This window comes from Rhinolophus sinicus, chromosome 2 (assembly GCF_057876585.1).
Source record: "Rhinolophus sinicus isolate RSI-liver-muscle chromosome 2, RSI-T2T, whole genome shotgun sequence".
Taxonomy (NCBI): domain Eukaryota; kingdom Metazoa; phylum Chordata; class Mammalia; order Chiroptera; family Rhinolophidae; genus Rhinolophus; species Rhinolophus sinicus.
This window is the reverse complement of record NC_142502.1, coordinates 55,754,030-55,779,584: the sequence shown is the minus strand read 5'-3', so window position 1 is coordinate 55,779,584 and position 25,555 is coordinate 55,754,030. Positions and strand designations below refer to the sequence as shown.

The 25,555-nt window shown below is 36.1% G+C and overlaps 1 protein-coding gene across 3 annotated transcripts in view; it reads right to left on the bottom strand.

Annotated features, from left to right (window-relative positions):
- MMS22L (MMS22 like, DNA repair protein) overlaps positions 1 to 25,555 on the bottom strand; it is a 115,032-nt gene that overhangs the window by 3,028 nt on the left and 86,449 nt on the right. For all 3 annotated transcript variants that reach the window (XM_019743388.3, XM_074333325.2, XM_074333326.2), the window contains exons 19-24: positions 21,994 to 22,153; positions 17,854 to 18,023; positions 14,966 to 15,177; positions 11,801 to 11,964; positions 2,140 to 2,236; positions 574 to 741 (exon numbers count right to left, since the gene is read on the bottom strand). In XM_019743388.3, the coding sequence (XP_019598947.3) occupies positions 574 to 741; positions 2,140 to 2,236; positions 11,801 to 11,964; positions 14,966 to 15,177; positions 17,854 to 18,023; positions 21,994 to 22,153 (971 nt within the window). The remainder of the gene's footprint in view (positions 1 to 573; positions 742 to 2,139; positions 2,237 to 11,800; positions 11,965 to 14,965; positions 15,178 to 17,853; positions 18,024 to 21,993; positions 22,154 to 25,555) is intronic.

Sequence of the window (25,555 nt, the reverse complement as noted above, 5' to 3'; positions counted from 1 at the left end):
AGTACTTTGATTCTTTAACAACCTTGGGAACATATGAATTCTAGTATGAGTGCTGACCCCTCTAAATCAACCTTTTCAGGACCTACAGGCTTATTTCCACAATGTTGCATTCCTCTAAATAGTTCAAGGGCTATCCTCAGTTGGATTGTAAACCTATAAGAAAAAAAGCTTTAGTATCTATTTGTAACCAAAAACCATATTATCTAATTGGGTCACTCAGCCTATTAACTAGACACACATGATACTGCTGATTCAGCAAAACAAGCATTCCTCAAAGGGCTGACTTGCCACCATGGCTTTTATACAAAAACAAGACACCTGAGGCTCTGAAGTCCACTTCCCAATGAGGAATACAGCGTTTGGAGCAACAGCAGCACTGCTGAAATCCACAGCATTCTAAGGTGGTCACTTTGACAAGAACAGTATGTGAACGGATGTGTCAATCACACCTGAAACATTTTCCAACTCAACACGCCCAAAATTTGGGGGAATGGGAAAAGAAGGCATTTCTAGAAAATGAACCTAGATTTTATAATCATTGTTCAAAAGAACTTAATCAAATTACCAACATACCTTTGTTTGATATTTCTGCCAAAGCCCCACTTCCGCTCTGAATCCTTTAGAGACTGAGTGAGGGTAGAAATCAAGTGAATAACAACTTGCTGGTCCAATGCTGCTACTGCTTCTAAAATGTTGTAAATTTGATAATCGTATGTCGTCTCATAATCCTGGATAAAATCCCTGAAAGTAAATCAGGTTACTTAGGATTACTTATAGGTCAATTCCTTAGGCTGGTATCTATATGATAATCAGCTATAACCTGAACACAAGAAAGACCACTTCATGTAAGATTACCTTAAGAATCTAGATGCCATATGAAGACTATTTATAATACTTAACAATGAAGGACAGAAATGGCTTATTTCAGTGGCAGCCAGGAAGACAGTGATGGCATTGGGAAGAAGAGGGAAGAGCTGGAATCCCAGAAGGGGGAATAAGGGGAAAAATCTAAGCCCAGGAACTTTTTTGCAATAGTCCGTATATTACAATCTGGGTAGTAAGGATGTGGAAAGAGACTAAGACAGAAAAAAATCGAGTCTGGCTTCCTAGATTTTTTTTTTTTTTTAGTTCTTCACTCTAGATAAATCATATTTTTTTGAGGAAAGCAAGTTATTTGTAATACATTTTTATATTCCTTAACCAAACAAGAGACTTTACATGCATAGGAGACCTTTATAAATAAGAATTATGTCTTTTAACCCTAAAATTTCCACCACCACCCCCAACAAAATAAAAGCCACCTAGCTTAATAACTTGTAGATAAACATGCACCCTTTATTCATATAAAATCCTTTCTTCCGCATTAGGGTTTTACAGTTTCCATAAATGCATTATTTATTTCAAGTGCTCAGAATTTAAATAAACTGTAAACACTTGACAAGTGCCAATTATGTGACAAGAACAAAAACTGAAGAATCGAAGATCCAACACAGAATGAAGAAAATGACCCCAAATTATTTATCATGGTAGTGCTAGGGTAGAGATATTCATAATAAAAGTAAACTAGTAAAAACTGTAAGACAGAAATATTTAAAAATACTGCCCTAACAGAAAGCACAAAAGAAAGGAAGAAAGGCAGGGGGAAAAAAGTTCCTCAAGTTGCACTGTTATTCTTGCGAACAAACAACGATCCACTTCTACAAAGTCTATGCTTCACAAATGAAATATAACTGGACTTTCTGGGTCAGTAATATCTAAAGCAAGTAAGACACCCATGCCGTGTACTTCCACACTAGGTCCTGAGTTAGTGTTTAGCAGTCTGAAGGCCTGTGCTCCTGTCATCAAGACCTGCGTTTCCCATTTCTCCCTCTTAAACATGCAAAAGGCTTCATGCAAAAGGCTTCCTTACTAAATACTTAGGTAATTTTAAGTCAGCTCACTTTGTCTTTCTCCCTGGCAAGTTTATTTTTTAAATAAAACCACACAATGTAACAAAACTACTGCCAAAAATACAATAATTGAAATACTGTAAACACATAGTAACACATTATGTTTTGGATAATCAGTTATTTAAAAAACATGTTGGCTGTCACATGGCTGGCGATAGTCTCCTTGCCAGTTGGCATATTTTCCAGTTACCTAAACACTGAAGTCAGCCGGGCGGCAGCTTCTCCTCCTGACCCCGCTTGGCAGGCTTTTACCATGTACTGCAAGTTCTCTGTGGCTAGCCTTTTAACTAGGAGGGAAAAGTACAGCATTATACACTGTCTGAATGGACCATCTGGATTCTCATTTTTATAAACGCTCTTGATTTAGAAAAATATGTTGTTTTCTTAAAGTATATATATATGCTTTCTTGTTATTTCTCAAAATGAAATAGTTATGAGTTTTTGTTTTGTTCCAAAGTGTATCTCCCGATTTGTCTCCCTCATTTTAAGAAAATATAAAAAGCTCAACAGTCTATTTTTCACACTCTTATAACTAAAACATTACATGTGAGGATATGTCTTTCTCTTAGAAAAGAGCCCACATTCAAAAAGACTATACCATCCTAATTCTGTAAGCACTGTCACATCCTGAGAAAAGACAGCCTTTACTAATGCAGCTGATTTGCAGACAGGATTATTTTTTTTAATTCATAAGCATATTCCTCCCACTCACTAATAAACATACATGTAGCAAATTAGACTCCACCAACAACTTACCTTCACTTAAAATTAGTCAAAAATATGTATAGATATAGAGATATAGATAAATAGATCAACTATTTTAGATGCTACCTTCCTTTCAAACAACCAAGTTACAAAAAGAACGTTTGTATTATTTAAATATTTAACCAAATCCTTCAAAATTGTGTACTTGTACATAAAAATGAAAAAAAAATCAAGAAAATATAGAAAATTCAACATGTTCCAAATGCTACTAAATTTTTGTTGCTTTTGGCCATTTAATATAAGTAGCTGTGGGAAAAGAGCTTTCTCTAAGAATGAAAAAAAAAATCAGAGAGTAATCCATGATAGCAGGCACAGAAAACATTATGCACATGAACTTAATATTAAGTAGTAATGTTTTCTATGGCATGAGGACAGTGGATAAAGAAGATACAACATACTTGGCTTTATGGAAAAAGGAACTTCTCATATTAGATACAATTCTAGAGTCAATATAACAGGTTCTTTTTAAAGGATATTTTCTTAAAAAACAAACTCCAAAAGCTCTTCTGTGCAAAAAGTACCAAAACATGAAGAAATAGCCTTCACAGCATATTAATAGCAAGTGCTGTTTTTTTAAATAACAGCTTTATTGAGGTATAATTCACACATCAGAAAAAAAACAACCTTTTAAAATTTACAATTCATTGGTTTTTAGTATACTCACAGTTATGATGAAGCCATCACCACTATCTAATTCAGAACAATTGCATCACCTCCCCAAACCTTATACCCATTAACAGTCATTCCTCCATTTCCTTCCTCCCCCAGTCCCTGGAAACCACTTATCTACTTTCTTTCTGTCCCTATGGATTTGACTCTTCTGGAAATTTCATACAATCATATAACATGGGGTCTTCTGTGACTGTCTTCTATGTTTTAAGGTTCATCCGTGTTGTAGAATGTATCAGCACTTCCTTTATTTTGACAGCCAAATATTACTTCATAGTATGGATATACCCCATACTGTTATACAGTCACTAGTTGATGAACACTTGGGTTGTTTCCACTTTAGCTATTATGAATAATACTGCTACGGATATTAGAGTATAGGGTATGTAAAACAAAGTATTTGCCATCTTTAGGTCTCTAATTACACTGAGCTTTTTTTCTTTTTTTAAACTGGGTAATTCTTTTTCTTTAGATTTTTTTTTACAACAGCTTTATTGTCATGTAATTCACATATGATACAATTCACCCATTTAACATGTACAATTCAATGGCTTTAAGTATATTTACAGAATTATGCAATGATCAGCAATCTTACAGTATTTTCTTTACCTTGAAAAGAAACCCCACACACTTTAGCTATCACTCCCTATCTGATACCCTCTAAGCAACCAGTAATCTACTTTCTGTCTCTATAGATTTTACTATCCTGGACATTTCCTATAAATTAAGTCATTTAACATGTGGTCTTTTGAAACTGGCTTCTTTCACTTAGAATGTTTTCAAGGTTCATCCACGCTGTGGCATGTACAAGTACTTCACGCCTTCTTACAGCCAAATAATATGCCATTGTATGGATATATTACATTGTCAAAATCCATGTGTCAGATGATGGGCAGTTTACCTTTTGGCTGTTATGAATAACACTGCTACAGACATTAATGTACACGTTTCTGTGTGGACATATACGTTCATTAATCTTGGGCATATACCTAGGAGTGGCATTGCTAGGTCACATGGTAACTGTTTAATCGTTTGAGAAACTACCAGACTGTTTTCCCAAGTGCTACACCATTTTACATTCCCAACAGCAGTAAATGAAGGTTCTGATTTCTCCACATTTTCGCCAAACCTTGTTATTATCTGACTTTTTCGTTATACCCAATCTTGCGAGTATGACGTAGTATCTCACTGTGATTTTGATTTGCATTTCCCTGACGAGTACTGATGTTGAGCATCTTTTCAGGTGCTTGTTAGCTATTTGTTTATATTCTTTTGGAGAAATGTCTATTCAAATCCTTTGCCTATTCTTAATTGGTATTTAGTTTTTTATTATTGAATTATAACAGTTCTTTATGTATTGTAGAAACAAGTTGCATGTCATATAAATGATTTGCAAGTATTTTCTCCCATTCTGTTGGTTGTCTTTTCACGTTGATAGTGTCCTTTGAAGCACAAAAGTTTTTCATTTTAATTAAGTCCAATTTATCTCTTTTGTGGCTCATGCTTTTAGTGTCATATCTAAGAATTCACTGCCAAATCCAAGGTCATCAAGATTTACTCTAATGCTTTCTTCTAAGAGTTTTATGGTTTTAGCTCGGACATTTAGGTCTATGATCTAGTTTGAGTTAATTTGTATACAATGTTCATTCTTTTGCATGTAGCTATCAATCTGTGACCTATTATTGAATCATCTTGAAATCGTTGCTAAAAACAAAACAAAGGCCACAGACACATGGATTTATTTCTGAAACCTCAATTCCATTCCACTGATCTGTATCTTTATGCGAGTGCCACAGTGTCATTAGTAGTACTGGTTGTACTAAGTTTTGAAATTGCCAAGTGTAATTCTTCCAACTTTCTTCTTTTTCAAGATTGTTTGGACTATCCTGGGTCCTTTGCAATCCCGTATGATTTGTAGAATCAGCTTGTCAATTTCTGCAACGAAGTCTGCTGGGATTCTGGTAGGAGTTGCACTGAATTTGTAGATCAATTTGGGGAACTAATCTGAACAAACAGAAAAACAACTCTTCCCAGATGCATCAGAGAATTGAGGTCATGAGGCAAACTGCTACCCTCCAAACTGAGCACATAACTTGTCAAATTCTGTTTAAATATTTTGATGAATATCAGCTGCAGCAGCAGGCTTCTGGCCCTCGTGAGTTCTCTTCAGTTTTAATTGATCAAATAGGTAGCTTTTTGTCCATAATAATAATATTTGGTGATTATGCCTTATGGATAAGTGAAATGAATGACCTCAATATTATAAAGGACCAGAGAAAGGAATTGGGAATACGCTGTTAACAGGGACCTGTGCTACCATGAAAGGATATAGTGTTTGTTATTTGAAAGTGGACTTGGATTGCTTTAATGTTTGTACTACAAATTCTTGGGCAACCACTAAAAATAAAAAGTTTAAAAAGAGTATCTTTGATATGCTAAGAGAGGAAAGAAATTGAAATTACATAAAGTACTCAGTTAAAACCTTCAGAGAAGGCAGAAAAAGAGTAGAATATGACAAAGAACAAGAGCAATGAACAGAAAAGTTACACATCTGGTAGATATCAATGCAGCTATATCAATAATCAAATTAAATGTGAATCAAATAAACAAAGCAATTAAATAAGAGAGCCTGATAATGGATACAAAAATAAGGCCCAACTGTATGTTGTCTACAACTGTGTCTACTTTAAATATAAAGACATAGATAGATTCAAGGGAAAGACAAATATATACAATACTAACACAATTAAAAACAAAGCTGTAGTAGCTATATTCATTTCAGATAAAGCAAACTTCAGAATTAGAAGAATTATCAGGGATAAAGAGGTGCATCATACAATGACAAACCGAGAATAGAACTGCTTCAATCTGATGAAGGACATCTATGAAAATCCTACAGCTAACCTCATACATGCCGGTGAAAGATTAGATGCTTTCCCTGAAGATTAGGACCAAGACAAGGATATTCACTCTTGCCACTTCTATCAACATTGTAGTAGAAGTTCTAGTCAGGGCAAGAAAAAGAAATCAAAGGCATCTAATTTGAAAAGGAAGGAGTAAACTATCCCTATCGCAGATGATATGATTCGTGTATAGAAAATTCTAAGGACTCCACTAAAAAGCTATTAGAATTAATAAAAAAACTCAACAAAGTTGCAGGAGAAAAATTCAAAATATAAAAAGCAATTGTATTTCTACATACTTTCAATAAATACCCTGAAAATGAAATTAAGAAAATAATTCTATTACAATACCATCAAAAAGAACTAGGAAGAAATTTAACAAAAGAGAAATACAAAGTTATAATCTGAAAACTCCCAAACATTGTGGAAAGAAATTAGAGAATATCTAAATAAAGGGGAAAACATGCCATTTTCATGGATTGGAAGAGTTAATACTGCTAAGGTGGTGATACTTCCTAAACTGATCTACAAATTCAGTGCAACTCCTACCAGAATCCCAGCAGACTTCGTTGCAGAAATTGACAAGCTGATTCTACAATTCATATGGGATTGCAAAGGACCCATTATAGCCAAAACAATCTTGAAAAAGAAGAAAGTTGGAAGACTCATATTTGGCAATTGCAAAACTTAGTACAAAGCAACAGTACTAATGACAGTGTGGCACTGGCATAAAGATACAGATCAATGGAATAGTACTGAGGGTCCAGAAATAAATCCATGTGTCTGTGGCCTTTGTTTTGTTTTGTTTTTGACAAAGGTGCCCTGATGATTCAGTGAGGGCGAGAGTGATGACTTTCAAGCTCTTCACATGTTGAGTTGGAAACCAAAAAAATCCTCCGTTACTATTGTCTTGTTCTCCCTTCATATCTCTTAGTTTTTGCTTCTGTTGTTAGGGACACATATGTTTTGTTAAATCTTCCTGATGGATTGACTCTTTTATCATTATAAAATGTCTCCATTTCTAGGAACATTGGATGGCCTAATATCTATTTTATTTGATATTAGTATAGCCATGCCAGCTTTCTTTGGTTACAGTTTGCATGATGTATCCTTTTGCATCCATTTACTTTCAGTCTTTGAACCTAATGTGTTCCCTGAAGATAGAATATAGATAGATCTTTAAAAAAAAAAAAAAAAAATCCAACCTGATAATCTCTGCCTTTTGATTGGCTTGTTCAATCCTGTAACAAATAATGTCACTACTGATATAGTTGGATTTACATCAGTCATTTTACTTTTTGTTTTCGAAATGTCTTGTTTTTTGTTCCTCTACTACTTTGAAGTCTTTATCTATTCAATCCCGTATCTGATTGATCTCACTGGTGGCTTCTGTTGCCTGCTTTTCTTCCAGTGCATGGATCATAGATTTCTGCTTTTTGCATGTCTTGTAAATTTTTTATTGAAACTGGAATTTTTTTTTCGTGAAGTTTACTTCTTCTTTCCCCTTCCCCCAGTGTGAAGCCTCTAACATTGCTCCTCAGGTGGTGGTATTACCTCGGGTGTGCCCACAGTCTCCTTTGGAACAGTGGTTTTAACGGTTCTCTCTCTCTCTCTCTCTCTCTCTCTCTCTCTCTCTCTCTCTCTCTCTCTTTCTCTTTAATTCAAGTTTATTGGAGTGACGATGGTTAGTAAAGTTACACAGATTTCAGTTGTACAATTCTGTAATACATCATCTATATATCACATTGTGTGTTCACCACCCAATCAGTTCTCCTTCCATCACCATATATTTGTTCCCATTTACCCTCATCTACCACCCCCCTACCCCGCTACGAAAGGCAGTGGGGCCATTCCTCAAAAAATTAAGACTAGAATTACCATATGACCCAGCAATCCCTCTCCTGCGTATCTACCCAAAAAATCTGAAAACACTTATCCATAAAAATATATGTGCACCGATGTTCATTGCAGCTTTATTTACAGGGGCCAAGACATGGAAAGAAGGTGTGGTATATATATATACACGAAGGGATGGATCTTGAGACAGTGCCCTCTTGGTTCCTTTCCCTGACCACATCCAGCTGTTAAGCTCCATTAATTGCTGGCTGATTATAGTATTGTTTTCAATAATGTCCTGGACATAAATTGCTTTCCAGGCTTATCTAATCAAGTTTTAGCTTTTTAAAAGGGATAGTTTCTGAGGTCAGTGTTTGGGATCTATCCTGACCTGAGGGCTCTATCCAGCTGTCTCTTTCACCAATTCTTCACCAAACTAGCTGGCCTGCACGTTAGCTTGTATCTCCAATGACTCTGTTATTCTTCTACTAACTGCTTTTCACCACAAACATCACTGTTTTTGACAGCACCCTCAGGCTGGAACTTTTTCACACTCATTTGCAAATGATGTCAGTTCCTTTCGGAGAGGTTCAGAGTTCCAGGCAAAACCTCAGAGGCACGGCTCTGATGCTGGGGCAGGGATCATGGTGCCTACCAGTTTCTGGGTGACACACCCACTTCAGATGCTGGGTGCTTGTGGAAGCAGAGGCAGCAGCCCCAGGTCCCCTCCACTGGCTTCTCTTGGCATGGAACCCCCACCTCTTAGCTGCAGCAGAAACGATCGGCACCCCCATATTCTCAGTGGTGTAGAACTCACTGTACCACAGCCATGTCATGACTCGGGGGCTGCGCAGGAGAATGGAGCCCCCACTTCTCAACCATACCTGCCTAGAATGGAACCTCAGCCTTAGGTCATGTGGGACAAGATGAGGAATGTTGATAGCCTGCCTCTCGCAGGATGATAACAGCCCTACTACTGGGAGCTGGGGAGAGAGGGAACCCTCTGTTCTTGGATTTACCAGTCTGGAGTAGACTTTCTGTCTTACTGAGCTGTGAGAAGAGATCTTGGTTCAAGTACCACAGATTCTTGCTGTTCCTACAAAGTTTTAGGTTTTCCTTCAATAAATGTTTCTCCATGTGCTGTATACCTTTAGACTATTTCCAGAGAATTTAAGTGTTTTAATGTTCACCAGTTTTGCTGGGAGCAGGTTGGCAAAGCTCCTCACGTTGCCATGCCAGAAGTGGAACTCCTCAAGCTCCTAGGCACAGGTTTTAGAGTGGGCATGTGTTTAAAATACCCTTGGGCATATACCTAGGAGTGCACGTGCTGAATCATTTAGGAACATTTTCTATGATTTTATAAACTGTCCTTTTAAACCTTGAGACAACAAGGAGAGTCAGAATTTTCTCTGAGCTAAGCACACAAGCCAGTGTTTAATGCTGCTCCTTCGAGGTCACAAAGACAGTAATGTGGAGATGGAGAATTCTGTGTTCCATCGACGTTGAACATGTGAACAATTCACCAGCTAGTGTGAACCCCGAGAACAAAGATTCATTGGATGTGAACCCTGAGAAGGAATTTATCTTCCGAGGTTGATTCCCTATGGTCAACCGAGGGCCTAAATCTAATGAATATTAGGAGTCTAGCACCCATTTGCTGACAGGGGCTTCTTGCATATTCTGTATACTGAGAACCTCAGCCTGAACTCGTGGCTTCCCGAACTATGCCCCGCTTGTTTATGCCATCTGAGTCAACCACTGCAGGGAAACCAATAGACTGCTTTCGTCATTCAACCAACAGACTGAGACCTGCCCCATCCAATCAAAACTGCACAATTTGGAAACCTCATTTGCATAAAATTGGGAACTTTATAAAGGATGCCCTCCACTTTATCTTACTGGAGCACAAGTTGCTATCTGAATGTGTGTCTCCTGGACTATATAGCTCCTTGTGCTCAAATAAATGCTTTTTATCCTTTATTATAGTCTAAAATTAATTTTGGTTTACACTAGATATGAGAGGCAAAATTTACCTTCCAAACCCTGGTCTCTTTTACAATAACTATTACTATCATTGAAATAAGAGGCTAGCTAAAATTTTATATTGTCTACTCTGTCTCAGGAAATTTTGTATTGTACATATAACAGGCTTTCCCTGAATTTAGAAGTATGCATAAGTTTTCAATGAGGGCAATATTTGTAAAGAAAAGTCTAGGGTCCATCTGGGTAGTCTTCAGTGAAGGGATGTTACTAGTAAGTAGGGTATTTTAAATTAACATAACACAACATTTTTTATAAAACCAAGCTTGGGAGCAGAAAGATCATGTTAAATACTAAAATAAAATAAGGATGAAAACAAAATATGCATAATTTTGAGATAAAAGAGAACATTTCAGGCCAGCCCGGTGGCTCAGGTGGTTGGAGCTCCGTGCTCCTATCTCCAAAGGCTGCCGGTTGGATTCCCACAAGGGCCAGTGGGCTCTCAACCACAAGGCTGCCAGTTCGATTCCTACATGGGCCAGTGGGCTCTCAACCACAAGGTTGAAGGTTCAACTCCTCGAGTCCCGAAAGGGATGGTGGGCAGCACCCCCTGCAACTAAGACTGAACACGGCACCTTGAATTGAGCTGCCACTGAGCTCCCGGATGGCTCACTTGGTTGGAATGCATCCTCTCAACCACAAGGTTGCCAGTTCGACTCCCGCAAGGGATGGTGGTCTGTGCCCCCTGCAACTAGCAACAGCAACTGGACCTGGAGCTGAGCAGTGCCCTCCACAACTAAGACTGAAAGGACAACAAATTGACTTGGGAAAAAGTCCTGGAAGTACACACTGTTCCCCAATAAAGTCCTGTTCCCCTTCCCCAATAAAATCTAAAAAAAAAAAAAAGAAGAGAACATTTCAAAGAGCTGTTTGAGCTTTCAGCTAACCATGTTGGTCGCTGCCCTCAGATTCTTCAGGATACATACTGTACTCACTTATCAGCAATTATAACTTAGGTAAATGAAGCATTTATGAAGAAATCACATTATGATGATATAAAACACACACACACACACACACACACACACACACACCATTCTATTTACACTGAAAAACTCCTTTAGGACAGAACTATGGCTACTATTCAGCATATTCCCAATAAGCTTATTAAAGCATGCTACTCACTGTGGGGAATTAAATAAATGATATTTTAAAGAGATCACTGGCAGTAAGGCTGAGGGGACTGAAAACAAAAGGAGTAGGATCAAAGGATCCTTTCAGGTTTGCCCAAGAAATCAGCTTAGATATTCTAGCAGAAACCTGAATAGAAACAAGAAAGTATGCTGACCCCTCACCACTTAATATTTAACAAGTTGCATTTAATAGGGGAGTCAGATTGAACAAACATTCTTTAAGAGGTTAACAAGTCTAATTAGAGGAAGTAACCCTCAAGAAAACTATTTGCCTTGGGGGAAAAAACTAAACCAAACTAAACTAGACCGAAACATGCCCGTTTTTAACCATTTTATCATGCGCAGCCTCAGCTAGCTATTAGTTGGAGTTTGTTCCTTAGCCATGATATATACAAACTTATATAAAATAGCCAAATACTTTTGTAACTATCAATTTAACTCATAGGAAAGAGTACTTTCTTAATTTGTGAACAGAAAAGTACAGCAAACACAAACTCAAACTAACCTTGGAATTCACTGACCAACAGCAAGCATTTTAAGATGCCAGGGAGAAGTAATTCAACCTCAGAAATATCTATATCAATTTCTCTGAAGAGCTGGAGCATGAAGGCCAGAATGGATGCTAAGCGAGGAGGGAACGAGGACCGTTTAGACTCCAAGTAGGATTTCCTGGAAAGAAGCACAACTTAGTTTTTTCTTCTGTTTAAAGTTTCAGTAGAGCAGAATAAAATGATACACACTTTATAGACATTGGAAAATTTTACCCCCACCCCAAATTAATAAAGCACAATTTCTAAAAAGAATGTATATTTTACCATGCTATCTTCAAACGTAAGATTTTAGAAGCAATGACTGAGCATCCTTTTTGTGTGCTATAAGGGCCAAAGTAGAATACAGACACAAACTAAATTTAAAGCAACCTGGTCTTAAAATAAACTTAATCAAAATCCAAATAAAAATCTAATTGCTAATTTGTTTTTTCCTTTCTAATATAGGCCTGATCTCCTCTATCACCTCCTCTATAATGAACATTTTCTCTAATGTCAAATTTGCATAAAGAAATCTCTCCTCACATTTATTTATTTAGGGATTTAGGAGGGGTCTTATTTCCCCAAACAGGAGTGTCCTGGGAATTAGCTCCCCACGCAGGCTTTACCTCTTCCTTTCCCACAGGAAGTAAATGAATCAGAGAGGTCATTTAGATGTAATATCTTCTCTGAAAGAAGGACAACTTTTCGCATTAGAACTCAAAATAGATCATAAAGATAATTTATCTGACTCACTTTTGTGTCTCTACCTCTTAGAATAGGTCTTGGCTCATAAGAGGTGGTCAGTGTATTTTTGTTAGTAGAATAAATGAAAGTAGAAATTAGTTTCTGAAAAGTCTAGACAATACGAAAAATTGTCAAATGCAGCTAAATCTAAACTAGACATCCACATATATTTGCAAAGCAATAATAATTTGCCAAAATGAAGCACAGAAATTACTACGAAATATAAACCCGTTCAGAGCAGATACTCTCGCTTCATCATCATTTCTGTTCCATACAGTAACTTGAACAAATACTACATCTTAGAAGATTCATTCATTCTTTGAGGGTAAGGGTTTTGTCTTTTTTGTTCACTGTTGAATTTCTAATGCCTAGGATAAACATTTATTGGGTACCTATGGTATACCAGGTACAAGACTAAGAACAAGAATGTAAAGTTAAATAAATCATGGTCTCTGAAAGCAAGGGGCTCAGCGTCCAGAGGAAAAGTTGAACAAGACAAAAAAAAGACTATCGTAATATATAGTGTGATAGGTGCTTTGAAAACTAAGCCCAGAATTCTCGGGAATTCAGAGGATGCAGGCCTAATTAAGCTGGGGAACAGAAGCAGGAGAGAAGCATGGAACGGAGGAAGGCATAGGAGGTGAATTCTATCTTTTTTCCCCTGAGTATTTAAAAAAAGAAAAAAAAAAGGAATTGTTACATTTTTGGGTCTTCAACTAGAAATCATGAGAAAAATGTTTTCACTGGTAAATAGGAAAATCAGCTAAAGCAGCCAGTATCCTAAATAACTGGCTTTAAAACAGTTTTATGAGCTGAATGATTTAATTTCACTTCAGCACTTGTCATTTGCTTTGTACTAAAATTACTTATACAGTGTCTCAAATACAGTGGTAGAGTACTACAATCTTTTTTTTTTTTTTTAAGGCGGGCGCAGCTCACAGTGGCCCATGTGGGGATCAAACCAGCAACCTTCGTGTTGTAAGCACCGCACTCTAAACAACTGAGCTAACTGGCCACCCCTGAGTACTACAATCTTATTGGCAATTTAGATACAAGTAAAGCAGAAATGTTACAATTCTGCAAACTGAATTGTATAGAGCATATGACTTCCAAAGAAGGAAAGAAGCATCATGGTACACTGAGATGTTATAATAGGTGTAGGTCTTATAAAGTCTAGGTAGAATTTAGTCCAGAGGGATGGCGTTTTAATGGAGAAAATGGAATGAACAAAGTTGTAATGTAGGGAAACGTAAAGCATTTGGGAGGGACAATAACTAAACCAATCTCATTTGGGTTTGTATATGATATGATGCCATGGGAAAGTTAAGTGACATATCATGGAGAACTAAGGTATATGAAGTTTATTCTATAGGCAAAAAAGGAGCAAATGAAGGTCTGGGAGCAGGAAAGTGTCACAATGGAACAGCTTTGCAAGAAAAGTAATCTGGGGCATTAGACTGGACTGGAAGAAAAGACTAGAGATAGTAAAAGTAGTTAGGTGACTCTGGCAATACTCTAGGTCTGATGTGTAAGGAAAGAAAGATGTGAAAAGGAGGAAGGAAACAATTATTTGGCAAAGGGTGACAAAGGACAGGGAACCAAGACCATAAAGCTTCCAAACCTGAGTAACAGAACACTAGGAACACAAATTAAAAAACGGTCAGAAAAAAGAAAAAATTTTAGACATGGAATTCCGTAAAGAGGTGATGGATAACATCAGGTCATTAAAACCATCAGGTCATTAAAAACAGAAAAATATATTAGATAAGAATAATATATATCACCATAGCATCTTAAAGTTTAAAAGCTGATTTCATATGAAGGTAAATACTCTATGAAGACAAAGGAAAGATAATTTCTATTATATTATTGAATCTTCTAATGTTACAGGTAAAAGGTATGGAGTTTAGTAGAAAATCTCGGAAGTTTCATTTATTTGTCTGCCAAATAATAAAATTGAGTTACTAAGACAGAGAATAGACTAAGAAAATAGGACTTCATATAGCTTCCTTTTTCATATTAGCAATCATATTTTCACTTGTAAACTTTTATAAAATACAATTACTGTATCTTATGCAGTACAAAACACAATTAGTTTATCTAATAAAAACTAAAACACATATACATATGCCTTTAAGAAATAAATGCTTATAAGGAATTATGGAAAATAATAAGGAAAATAATTGCTATGTGGAGAAAACAAGCAATCTAAAGAACATTGTCTTAGGCCGCCATGAGCGAAAGTCATTTCAGTAAAATCTTAGATAATGCTTCTCAGGAAAAAAGTTTCTAAACTACCAGTATCCTATGAGATGCGAAAACTTTTGAGATGCTTTGCTACTTTTCAAGAGACTAATACATTGTAAGTACCACTTAGCTTTAATATTTACATCTACCTTATGACTTGTACAATGCATTTCTTTAGCTGTGATATCGGTGCACCTGTGGCCGAGCTTCTCAGTGCCAACAAAACAGGATGTTGTTCAAGATCTAACAGCTGTGGCGAGGCTGGAAGAAATCGCCCGATGTACTGCTCAATAACATTCCCCAGCAATTGATTCAAATAGGCATTTGAATTTTGAGACTGACAACACACGACACACATGCCCTACAGGGAAAAGAAAGAGAGATGGAAATATTAAAAGAGAAGGAAATATAAAAAATAGTTAGCAACCTACTAATTTTGTCCCCTGCATTGATACTTATGTCAGAACTTGTAACTGATCACAATCCACAAGGACACGGCCCACTGTCAGTAGATAACATTTATATGAAGTTCAGGGAGTTGCTGAGCTTGGTGACAGCGATGCTGTGGTGTCTAACCAAATGTACTCATCTGTGGGGCACAGCAAGGAAGCAGGGAAAGTGCAGGAAGGCAAAGGAAGTGTCCTTCTTCCCCTCCTCCTCAGGAAACTTGACCACCACACTCAGCAACTACATATATTTGTAATTTCAAAATTATAAGATACGTTTTTAAGTCAGTATTTTTTTTTATTTTTTTTTTTAAGTCAGTATTTTTAAGGTAGGGCACTGATCATTTGGTCTGAGTAAGACTACAAAAGTTGCTGCGAAAAATCTTCCACGTTAAGAAAGGTGATAAATTTTTTAAAAAAAATTGAGGAGAGAAGTGCAGAAGATTGACTCAGAATAATAACAATTTATATTGAGGTTTCCATTTGTCAGGCACTGTGCCACGTGGTTTATATTCAGTATTTTATTTAAATGTCTCAAAAAAACCACTGAATCAGTGTTACTATAGTTCAAATTTCACAGCTGAGGAAACTGAGGTTTAGAGATATTTGATCAAGCTTGATCAAGGTCCCACAAAACTTACAATGTCGTATTACATGTCTGTCTATTTAATCTCTTCCTTTTGTAGAGAATTTAACAAAACACTTTCATGTAGAGTACAGCATTTGATACTTACAATTAAACCGATACCCTGAGAAACAGAATTTTTTTCTGCCAGTGTTATTAAATATTACATATTACTAAATACAGACAATCACACAACAACAAATTATGTTCCAAAAGTTCATTTATAATTTGATTGGGTACTTGCTGATTCACAATGTGTTTTTCCAGAGAAATAATTAGAAATGCGTATGTCTCCATTTTAGGTACAAATATTTACCCAATGAGAAATTTTGAAAGAGTATTTGTAATGAAAACTAGCGTAGAGCTGTTAGAACACCAGCAACTAAACAAACAATTAAAAAAAAATAAAGGGACACCCCTCTACCTCATTTCTTCAATGCTTTGTTTAAAGAAAAGCACATTAAATCAGAAGATGAAGGAATAGATATGTTTTGAAAATTCTGAAGAGGGCAACTAGGTACCTTCAAGAAATTAATGATACAGCTCTAAGTCAATTCTGTCAAATGGATAATTCACCACATTTTTCAATTTCCAACTTTGGAAGTTTATAAGAATTCTTATTAAATGTACAATTTTGGCTTAAGAGGGCCGCATGGAACAAGCACTCCAGACCCTTCAGGCTGCCCATGACATCCCTCCCCCCTCTCTGGCGCTGGCAGTGCTTTATCTTCCTGCTAGTGGACACACTAAAATTTGTTTTAAATGGTACTATGAATGTAAAATTAAAGAGCCAACTTTAAATGTCTTAGAAATCGTAAAAATCTGTTTTAAAAAAACTCATCTGTGGAAGAGACTGCTTATTACCTAATCACAATTTATTCTCCCCTCCCTCCTCAGCTTCCCTTGCTGGAGCACAAATTAAGAAGCACTTATCTTCAGTGTCAAACACTAATGAAGAACAAAGAACACGTCCAGCCCTGTCCCCTCTCCTGAATGACAGATCAGCATATCCAAGTGCCTACTGGACATCATTACCTAGACATTCCCCAGCACCTCAAACGAAAGCTATTCAAAAATCCTGCCTTCATTGCTTTATCTCCAGCGTTTCTCATCTCAGTTAGTAGCACCACTAGCTACAGAAGCAGCCACTCTGGAATCTAGAAAGGATGCTATTTTTCCTGTTGCTCCACACACTCACTCAGCAAGTCTTTTCGACCAGAGCTCCTAACTGTTTCTGAGCTCTAGTGTGAAATCTACGGAGCTCCACACCCACTGCTTTACTTCAAAACCGTCAGATAATGAACTACTCGCTGCTTTCCAAGTCTCCCATCTAACCTCCACACCAACTATCGTACACATTGCCACCAGAATCACCTTTCTAAAATGTAAATATATGTCACTCCCACTTCTCTGCTCAAAATCCATCCATAGTCCCCATGGAAAAGAACAAGTCCAAGCTTCTTACCACGGCATATACCGCTGTCCATTATGTGGCTCCTCCTATGTGAGTCTCCAGCCACAAGAGAAGTATCTGCTTTCCCCCAGCGTGTCATATTTCCTCATAAAAATCATGCCCTTTACATGCTGATCCCCTCTGACAGAAATAGAACTTCAACTCCTACCCACTGTGCTCTTTGACAAATAATATCCTTTACAGTGTCTTTTCTCACATCTCCTTGTCTCAGTCTGACCGACAGACAACCGAGGCCTCTAAGAAAAATACTGAGCACACTACAACTCTAAGCGTCTACGCTAGTCAGCCTCTTCTCTCAACTTGAGCTTCTTGAGGGTGGAGATTTTGCCTTCTCCATATTTGTTTTCAGAGACAAATACAAAAGTGGAAGTGCCACATGTACACTTGGAGATTACAATGTATGGTTTTTATATCTGCAGTTAGTAAACTGTGTTAAGGCAAAGTTTCCATTTGTTTTCCTTTTTAACTTTCGAACAGCCACGCTTACTATACCTGGAGAAACAAAGGAAGACTCTTCTGAATTGCTGTCAGCATGGGTGCAGGCAGCTCCTTCTCTCGCTGTAACACCAAATGGGGCAGCAGTAAGCAATCGATGATCCGGAACAGTAACCTCTGGGCTTTCGAGGTGGCAAAGATCTGTGCCCACGATTTAACAAGAATTCCTAACAAGGAAGAGCAATAACAGCAGTTAAGGTTTTAAGGTTTTCTTCCAACTAGAAAATTTTGTCATTTCACTAAAAAACGTATATTTAAAGCACACAGGAACAAGTTAAAGTAGGTAAGAGGAAGAAACATTTATTATGATTCAAAAGATCTTGTCAAGTATTGTAGTTCCACTAAAGACACAAATTTCTGTGAGTTCTGAGCCAAGAAAAACATACATTTCCCGAGAAAATGGCATTTAATATATACACACTCTCATATACAATGTGACTTGGTTATACATTATGTGTTGCAATTAATAAGCCCTCTCTTTGTTTTGGCTGCTAGGAAACTCAGAGGCAAATTTACAACGCAACTTTAAGAACACTGTAACATCATACACTATGCTATTATGTGTATACTTACTTTTCCATGGGCTTCATCCTATTACTCCACATTTTTTTTTTTTTTGATACTCTTATGTCTTTCTACTATTATCTTACATACAATTTTATATGCTATCTCAACCCAGTTTGCAACAAGAACAGGCATAACTAAATTCAATTGTTAAAATAGGAAAAAAGGATTAGGTGTAATACCTTGAAGCAATCATTTAAACTCTTTGAACTTCAGTTTTTGTAACTTACGTTTAACATAAACAAACAGGGAGTTTAAATTTTAATTCTGAAAGAAGAGAAACAGATATCTTTACTATGTGAGCTATATTATGGTTTCCTTAATGCTAGGAGTCTGTCAGTTGCTACATTTGACGATAGTAAGCTTAACAAATGAGCACCCTTTGTTTAATGAAGTAATCAAAAGCAGTTATATAATTCCCATTAGAGTGTATTACTGCTATTGAAGTTTTCTTTACTGAAAAAACGAATTTAAAAGGAGCTCACTAAGTGCTTGTCCAAATAGCACCGTGGTACATGTATCACATAAACTTTTATATTTTATTTCATCTTGGAAAGCAAAAAAGGTGATAAAATTCAGTCATTTTCATAAAACAAAAAGTTTAAAATTCAAGCTCTGAAGGAACACAAAAATACGCTTATAGAAGAGTATATTGACATTAAAAAAAAAATAAACCCAACCAATAAACACTTCTAAGAACAAACAGCAACATTAATCTTCTGTTGTAAAAGGAAATACAATAATCAATCATAAAAAACACAATGCTCACTTAGCAATATTTTAAATAATGCTGGCTTGCTCCTCATTTTTCCAGTAGGTGAAAATCTTGAAAATGACAGCAATGTAAGAAGAACTCACATTCTAACTAACATTAATATACTCACAAGAGGAACTGCCATCGTCACTGACATCTGAAATGATTCATGTCACTCTTAGGTGTCACACGTGTGCTAACTTATAAAGAGCAAGGGCCTTCCAAACAAAAATGCATCATAGACCCTTGTATTTCATCTTCGGCAGTGGTTAAAATGCTTTGCTGAACACCTTAAGTTTTATGAGTTCACAGAAGGCACAAGTGATACATTTATTTTACTGCTATAGCAGAACCCTACCTTTCTTAAGTTTCAGCAAAGAATATTTGAGTGTGTGTGGTAGTAAACATGCAAAGAAAGAAATTTTTTAAATAAAAAACTTTGGGAAAAGTTTAAATACATCACGTAGCTCTGTGGAAAACCAAGTCGTTTTCCTGCCTATAAACATACTACTTATTTACTGATGAAGCTGAAAATATAGAAAAACTGTGGGTAATGTACTCCCACAATTCAAAGAGATGCACTATGAAAGTTCTTAGGTATTTACTTATGTCTACTGCATGCATATGTTATGCTTTAAAAAAATGAAGATTGGGATCATTACAATATTTTTTAAATGTATAGGAACTTTGCTCATTTAGGAACATTAAAAAATACATTATATACTATTAGCTAGCTTTATAAAATAATTAAATTCCAGAAATATTTATTTAGTACATGCCATCTCCTATATTGGAGAAGCTCTTCAACTGATGTGTCCCCAGAGGTATCCCCAGCTCCCAATCCAGTGCCTGATACATACATGAATGTGTGTGTGCGCACATACACACACACACACACACATACACACACAGAGTAAATGTTTTGATTTGTTCAAAATACAACATAATGACAGGAATGAAAAGTTCAAAAACTATGGCCACTACCATGAGTAGGTTTAACATTTAGATAGGACACGCTAAGTACACAAATTATAATAAATGTCAAACTACAAAAAATGTCATAAGGCCAGATGAAGCAGAATCAGGGAGATCAAGTCTACCTGGGAGTGTAAGAAAGGTGGGACATTGGGCTGGGCACTGAAGGGACAGGGGTAGAATTTCAATTACAAAGACAAAAGGCGAAGACTTACTGAGGAGAGAGGGATGATCAAAAGGAAAGGCATGGAAACAGAAAAGTGAAAGACATGAAGAATGAGAAAAAACAAACAAAAAAATGATACAAAGGGGAAAGTTGAAGATATTACTGATTGATCAATCCTGCTTTCTCAGAAATTACTGAACTACAGTTAAGATCCCCGATGCCTTAATCTGAAGGGCAATTTTATCAACAGTTTGTACCTAGCAAATGAACAGCAGAGGTATCCCCAGTTAAGAACTGGCAAGGTGAAAAAAGCCCATAATTTTAGTATTACACTCTTTCTCTCAAGTGGATATGATACCCTAACCCTGCACACTTACAATAGGTTCGAACTCTCCAAAGTTTTTATCTGCTCTTTCTCCATTTTGTTATAAACCTTTTACATCATAGAAGACAATAAGTTATCTGTCTCTAATTTCTAATGAATTAAATGAGCAACACTGTAGCAGTATACTCTGCTCTCAGTCTCTGAGATCTAGACAAAAGAATATAGATCTACCTGCCATCAAATCAAAAATCAACCATTTAACAAAACAAACAAGGCCCTCAGTTCTTCAAAAGGACACTTTTGCCCTGGGTCGACATATCACCAATCCAAAAATGATTTTGCAGTTCCTGATAAGACTGTCATATATTTTGTAAAATAAAGATATTCCCTGAAATCATACATTTAGCATTATAAGCCTAAAAGCTGAAATGCTTATTAATCTAGATTTTACTATGTTGAATTTATAGTAAATTTTCACTCACATTTTTCTCTAAAGTTATGATGCCTGAATTGTTACTATAGCTTTCACTACATTCTAAATCATCCATATTTACACACTTTCGCATTCTCCTTTATTTTTCACAACAAAGATAAAAGGTTTCATACAGCCCAAATCAGGATTATTCATATGTTTATAAGATGAAAGGGAACAGATAGAAGGTTTAGGCCACAGAGAAATAAAAACAAAAACTTAAATTCTGTATAAAAACTTCTAAAGAAATCCTTCTTATTTCCCTTTATCCAGTTCCTATTTTTAGGTAGCAACACGGTTTCAGTGAACAAAGGTATTCAAATTACTTCCTAAAGAAGGATGAACTCTGGTGTTACAGACTAGGCACAGAAAAAGATTTCTTTTTCAAAGAATAAAACATTGTGTTGTGATATACAAGATTTGAAGCATAAATACCCTTAGTGCTGTAATAAATTCTTTCCTGACCTCCTTCATACAGAGAAAAACCATAAAAATAAAACAGTTTTCTGATATTTTAAATTCTAACAAAGCATAGGTAAGCATTTTAAAAAGTCCATTTTAATTATCCAGTTATTCACAATGTGAGTGATTGACAACAGAGTACTGATAGTAAATTGCTGGTGACCTATTTTCTGTATTGATCATAATTAATTTCAATATTAACACAAGCACAACAAGAAAAGTTCTGAAGGAAGGTAGGACAAGAGAGAGATACACTTGGAAGCCAACATGAATTGTTTTTTAGCTAAATCACTGTCTTTCAGATTATTTTTATGATTGTATGGAGAATAGTGACATAGCCAGTGTATTAGTATATTCCTATCCATCATGATACTATAGACTCAAACTCAGAAAATTTTAATAATATCAGAAATACATACCCATCACACTATACGTCAGTTGCAGCCCTGCACTGGAAATTTTTTTTCCCAAATAAGGTTTTATATATTTTAATATTTCACCAAGGTATTCTAAAGACTTTGTGACCATGGCAGATTTATCAGAAAGTTCCTGCAGATTCCCGTAAGTTACACCAACAGCCTATAAATAAGGAAAATCATGATTTAGCTTTCCAAGTTTTATACAATACAGACTTCAAAAAATAAAGATTAATTTCTCACTCTCTCTCTCTACACACACACACACACACACACACACACACACACACACACACAAAACCACACACACACCTTCCATTTAAGCCTTCATCCTTAACTTTCCAATAAATGTTCATAGCAATTAAAATGCAACTAAAAATAACACTTTCCTTTTATGGTTAAAATAAGAACAAAAAAATCAATTCACCAAAAATTATTCATACAAGATCTGACTCAGCAAAGTATTAATAAAAAGACACATGGAACTGATACAAAAGAAGCTTATAACTAAATCACATCGAGACTTCCAAACATCCTAGTATATAACTGGGAATTCAAAATCCTCAAATTCCTACAAGATAGACCTACAAGCAAGGTTACCAAATCCATACAAGTTAAGACCTCTATAAAGTTCAGCTTTGTGATATGAATTGATTTCTCCCCCCAGAATTCTCTTTATGCGCCATTAGATGCCATTTTAACTTAGAGGAAAAAAGGATGAGGCACCAACCAAGTGTAGAGATGGCAAAATGAGCAGGTGATGAAGAGAAATGTAAGATGAGGCTGTAAGGATAACAGTGAAGTGGGGAAAAGAGGAAAGGAAATAAATGAAAGAATAAGTTGACGAAGGGTGAGACTAAGAAGTGAGAAATCACAAAAAGAATCAAGAGAAGACTGGCTAGAGATGGGTTAGAAGGTTTAAGAAGAGTGTTAAAGTCTTCAAACCATCACTGGGAACTTATGGTGGATTTCCATGACCTAAACTGGACACAATGGCATCAAAACACAGTTATGTGATTTTCATTCTGCTGCTCTCAGCATATAAGTCAAAGGAGAGAAAGTAAGTCGTTGCACCAAACCAAGATTGAGTGTCTATAGGTGTGACCAAAAAATAAAGGATGGAAGATTGTGAGAGTGGTGGTAAGGGCAGTTGAAATGAGGCCCCCTTGGGCTTAAGATAAATTATCCAAGGTGATACTAAAGTTAGCCATGTTGATAGTAAAATGTGGAATGGAGGAAAAGATAAGAAACTTAGTGAACTTAAGTGATCGACTGTGAATTGGACAGGTGAAAACAAGAAGAGACATACTTGATGAATCTTTTTTTTTTTTTGTAAATTAAATTTATTGGGGTGACTCTGGGTGGTGAGCACACAATGTGATATATAGATGATGTATTATAGAATTGTACAGATGAATTCTCTTTTCGATTTAGCTCTCTGCCATTGGTTCTCTACACTTCTTTCCCTAGACCACAAGTTTCCAAACTTTTTGTCTTAGTTCTTTTTATACACTTAAAAATGGAGAATCTTAAAGAGCTTCCTATTTACAGGTTATGTCTATTGATATTTACCATATTAGAAATTAAGAGAAAATTTTAAGTTACCAGTTCATTTAAAAATAATAAATATTGTATACTAACATAAATCATAAATATACTTTTGGTGAAAAACAACTATTTTCCAAAAGAAAAAAAGAATTTAGCGAGAAGTGGCTTTTAAAAACATTTTTGCAAATCTCTTTAATTCTGAATACAATCAGTTGCAACATGTTACAGATGAAAATAAGTCAGTCTCACAAATATATGTAGCTGAAAGAAGAACAAGTATTTTAATAGATTTTTCAGATAACTGTGGGAATTCCTCTTTGATATTACACCAAAACTTGACAAATAGCATTTCTTAAAGGTTAGTTTTAATATGAAATCCAAAACCATGTCAATGAACATTTTGTACTATGCTATATTGGTCTATCTTGCTCTAAGAATGAATGTTTTATACCCATGCCTGCTTTCTAAAAAACCTGTCATTTGGGTTTTTTAGAAAGCATGCATGGGTCTAAAAAATCGGTCACTTGGAAAATTTGGGTTCCCTGAGTTATGCAGCTTCCCAGTCAATGCTGACACATTTCTTTATCCACATTAAAAAATCATATTGGTTAATACCCCACCACTGTCATTGAAAAAGTCTTTAAGTATCAAGAAGCTTTCAAGCTCATGATTGCAAATACAAGTTTTCCAAAATTCTAATTTTCTTAAAAGCCCAAATTATGTTATTAGTAACAACCACCATCAGCTGCTTTCTTTGAAGTGACGGGCTCATTTCACTCGTTTTTGAGAAAACGTCTGACAAATACACAAATCTGAATAACCATATTTTACCAGTTGTTCTTTCAGGATAAAAGCAGTCACTTCAGTTTGCAACTCAAATTATCACATAACTGCTTTTTATTTAGACACTCATCATGCTTTGATACGCAGCAAAAGTGCTTCTAGTGCACTTTCCATTGTCATTCATGGAACATTATAAAGGACATGAACTCAAGGGTCAAAAATCCAATAAAATAAATAATTTTACTGCTTCATTAAGGACATTCTTAAATAAAACTGGCTTTTTTTTTCCTCTTATGATTGCATAGCAGTGAAAATTATAACGACTGCTATATAATCTTGGGCCATGGTGTTGATTCGTGCTAAAGCTTTTGCACTATTTGTGCAAATATCAACATACTTTTGAGTAAAACTCCTGAAAAGGTATAAGTAACCCCCAGAGATCTATGAAACACACTTTTGAGAACCAGTGCCCTGGATCTCAGTATGTCTCTACATTTAGCCTTAACCTCCTGAGACGATGAGATGTGTTATTTCTGTGTCTTGACTATCACTACTTACAAGTCATGCTATCGCTTCTCTGCAGAAAATAATTAACATAGTAGGCCCAAGGCTGCTCTCCTTAAAGAGACCTACTTGAAAGGTTTGCCCTTGGCTGGTATTTGGGATCATAGATTTTCCCCACCATTTCCTGATCAGAAGCCTCATTGATCCTAAACTGTGTGTGCAAACAATATGAGGTGTGATCAAACAATACGATGAATGTTTAAATTAAACAAAGAAAAGGTTATTACAGTAAAAGACACATTGCTATGAATCCCCCTCAAAATACTCCCCCCTTGCTTCAAACACACTTATCCCATCATTCTTGCTACTTTCTGAAGCAGTTCTGGAAGTCCTCTTTGGTGAGTGTCTTTAGTTGCTCTGTCCTGGCTGCCTTCATGTCCTAAATCATTTTGACTTTGGGGAAGAGCCAGAAGTCACATGGTACCAGATCCATGTGGTGGATGAGGACACACCGTAATGGTTTTATTTGACAGAAATTGCCGTGTACCAGAAGCGATGTGTGACACAGAGCATTGTCATGATGGAGGATGATTTACAGCCCACTTTAAAACACATGTTCTCTCAACTGTAGCTCACACCTAACTGACTGCACTGAACAAGTTGAACCTTGTCACACACTGTTACTAAGGTTTGACGCATTGCTTCCTGTATCGAAGATCTCTGCCTTTCC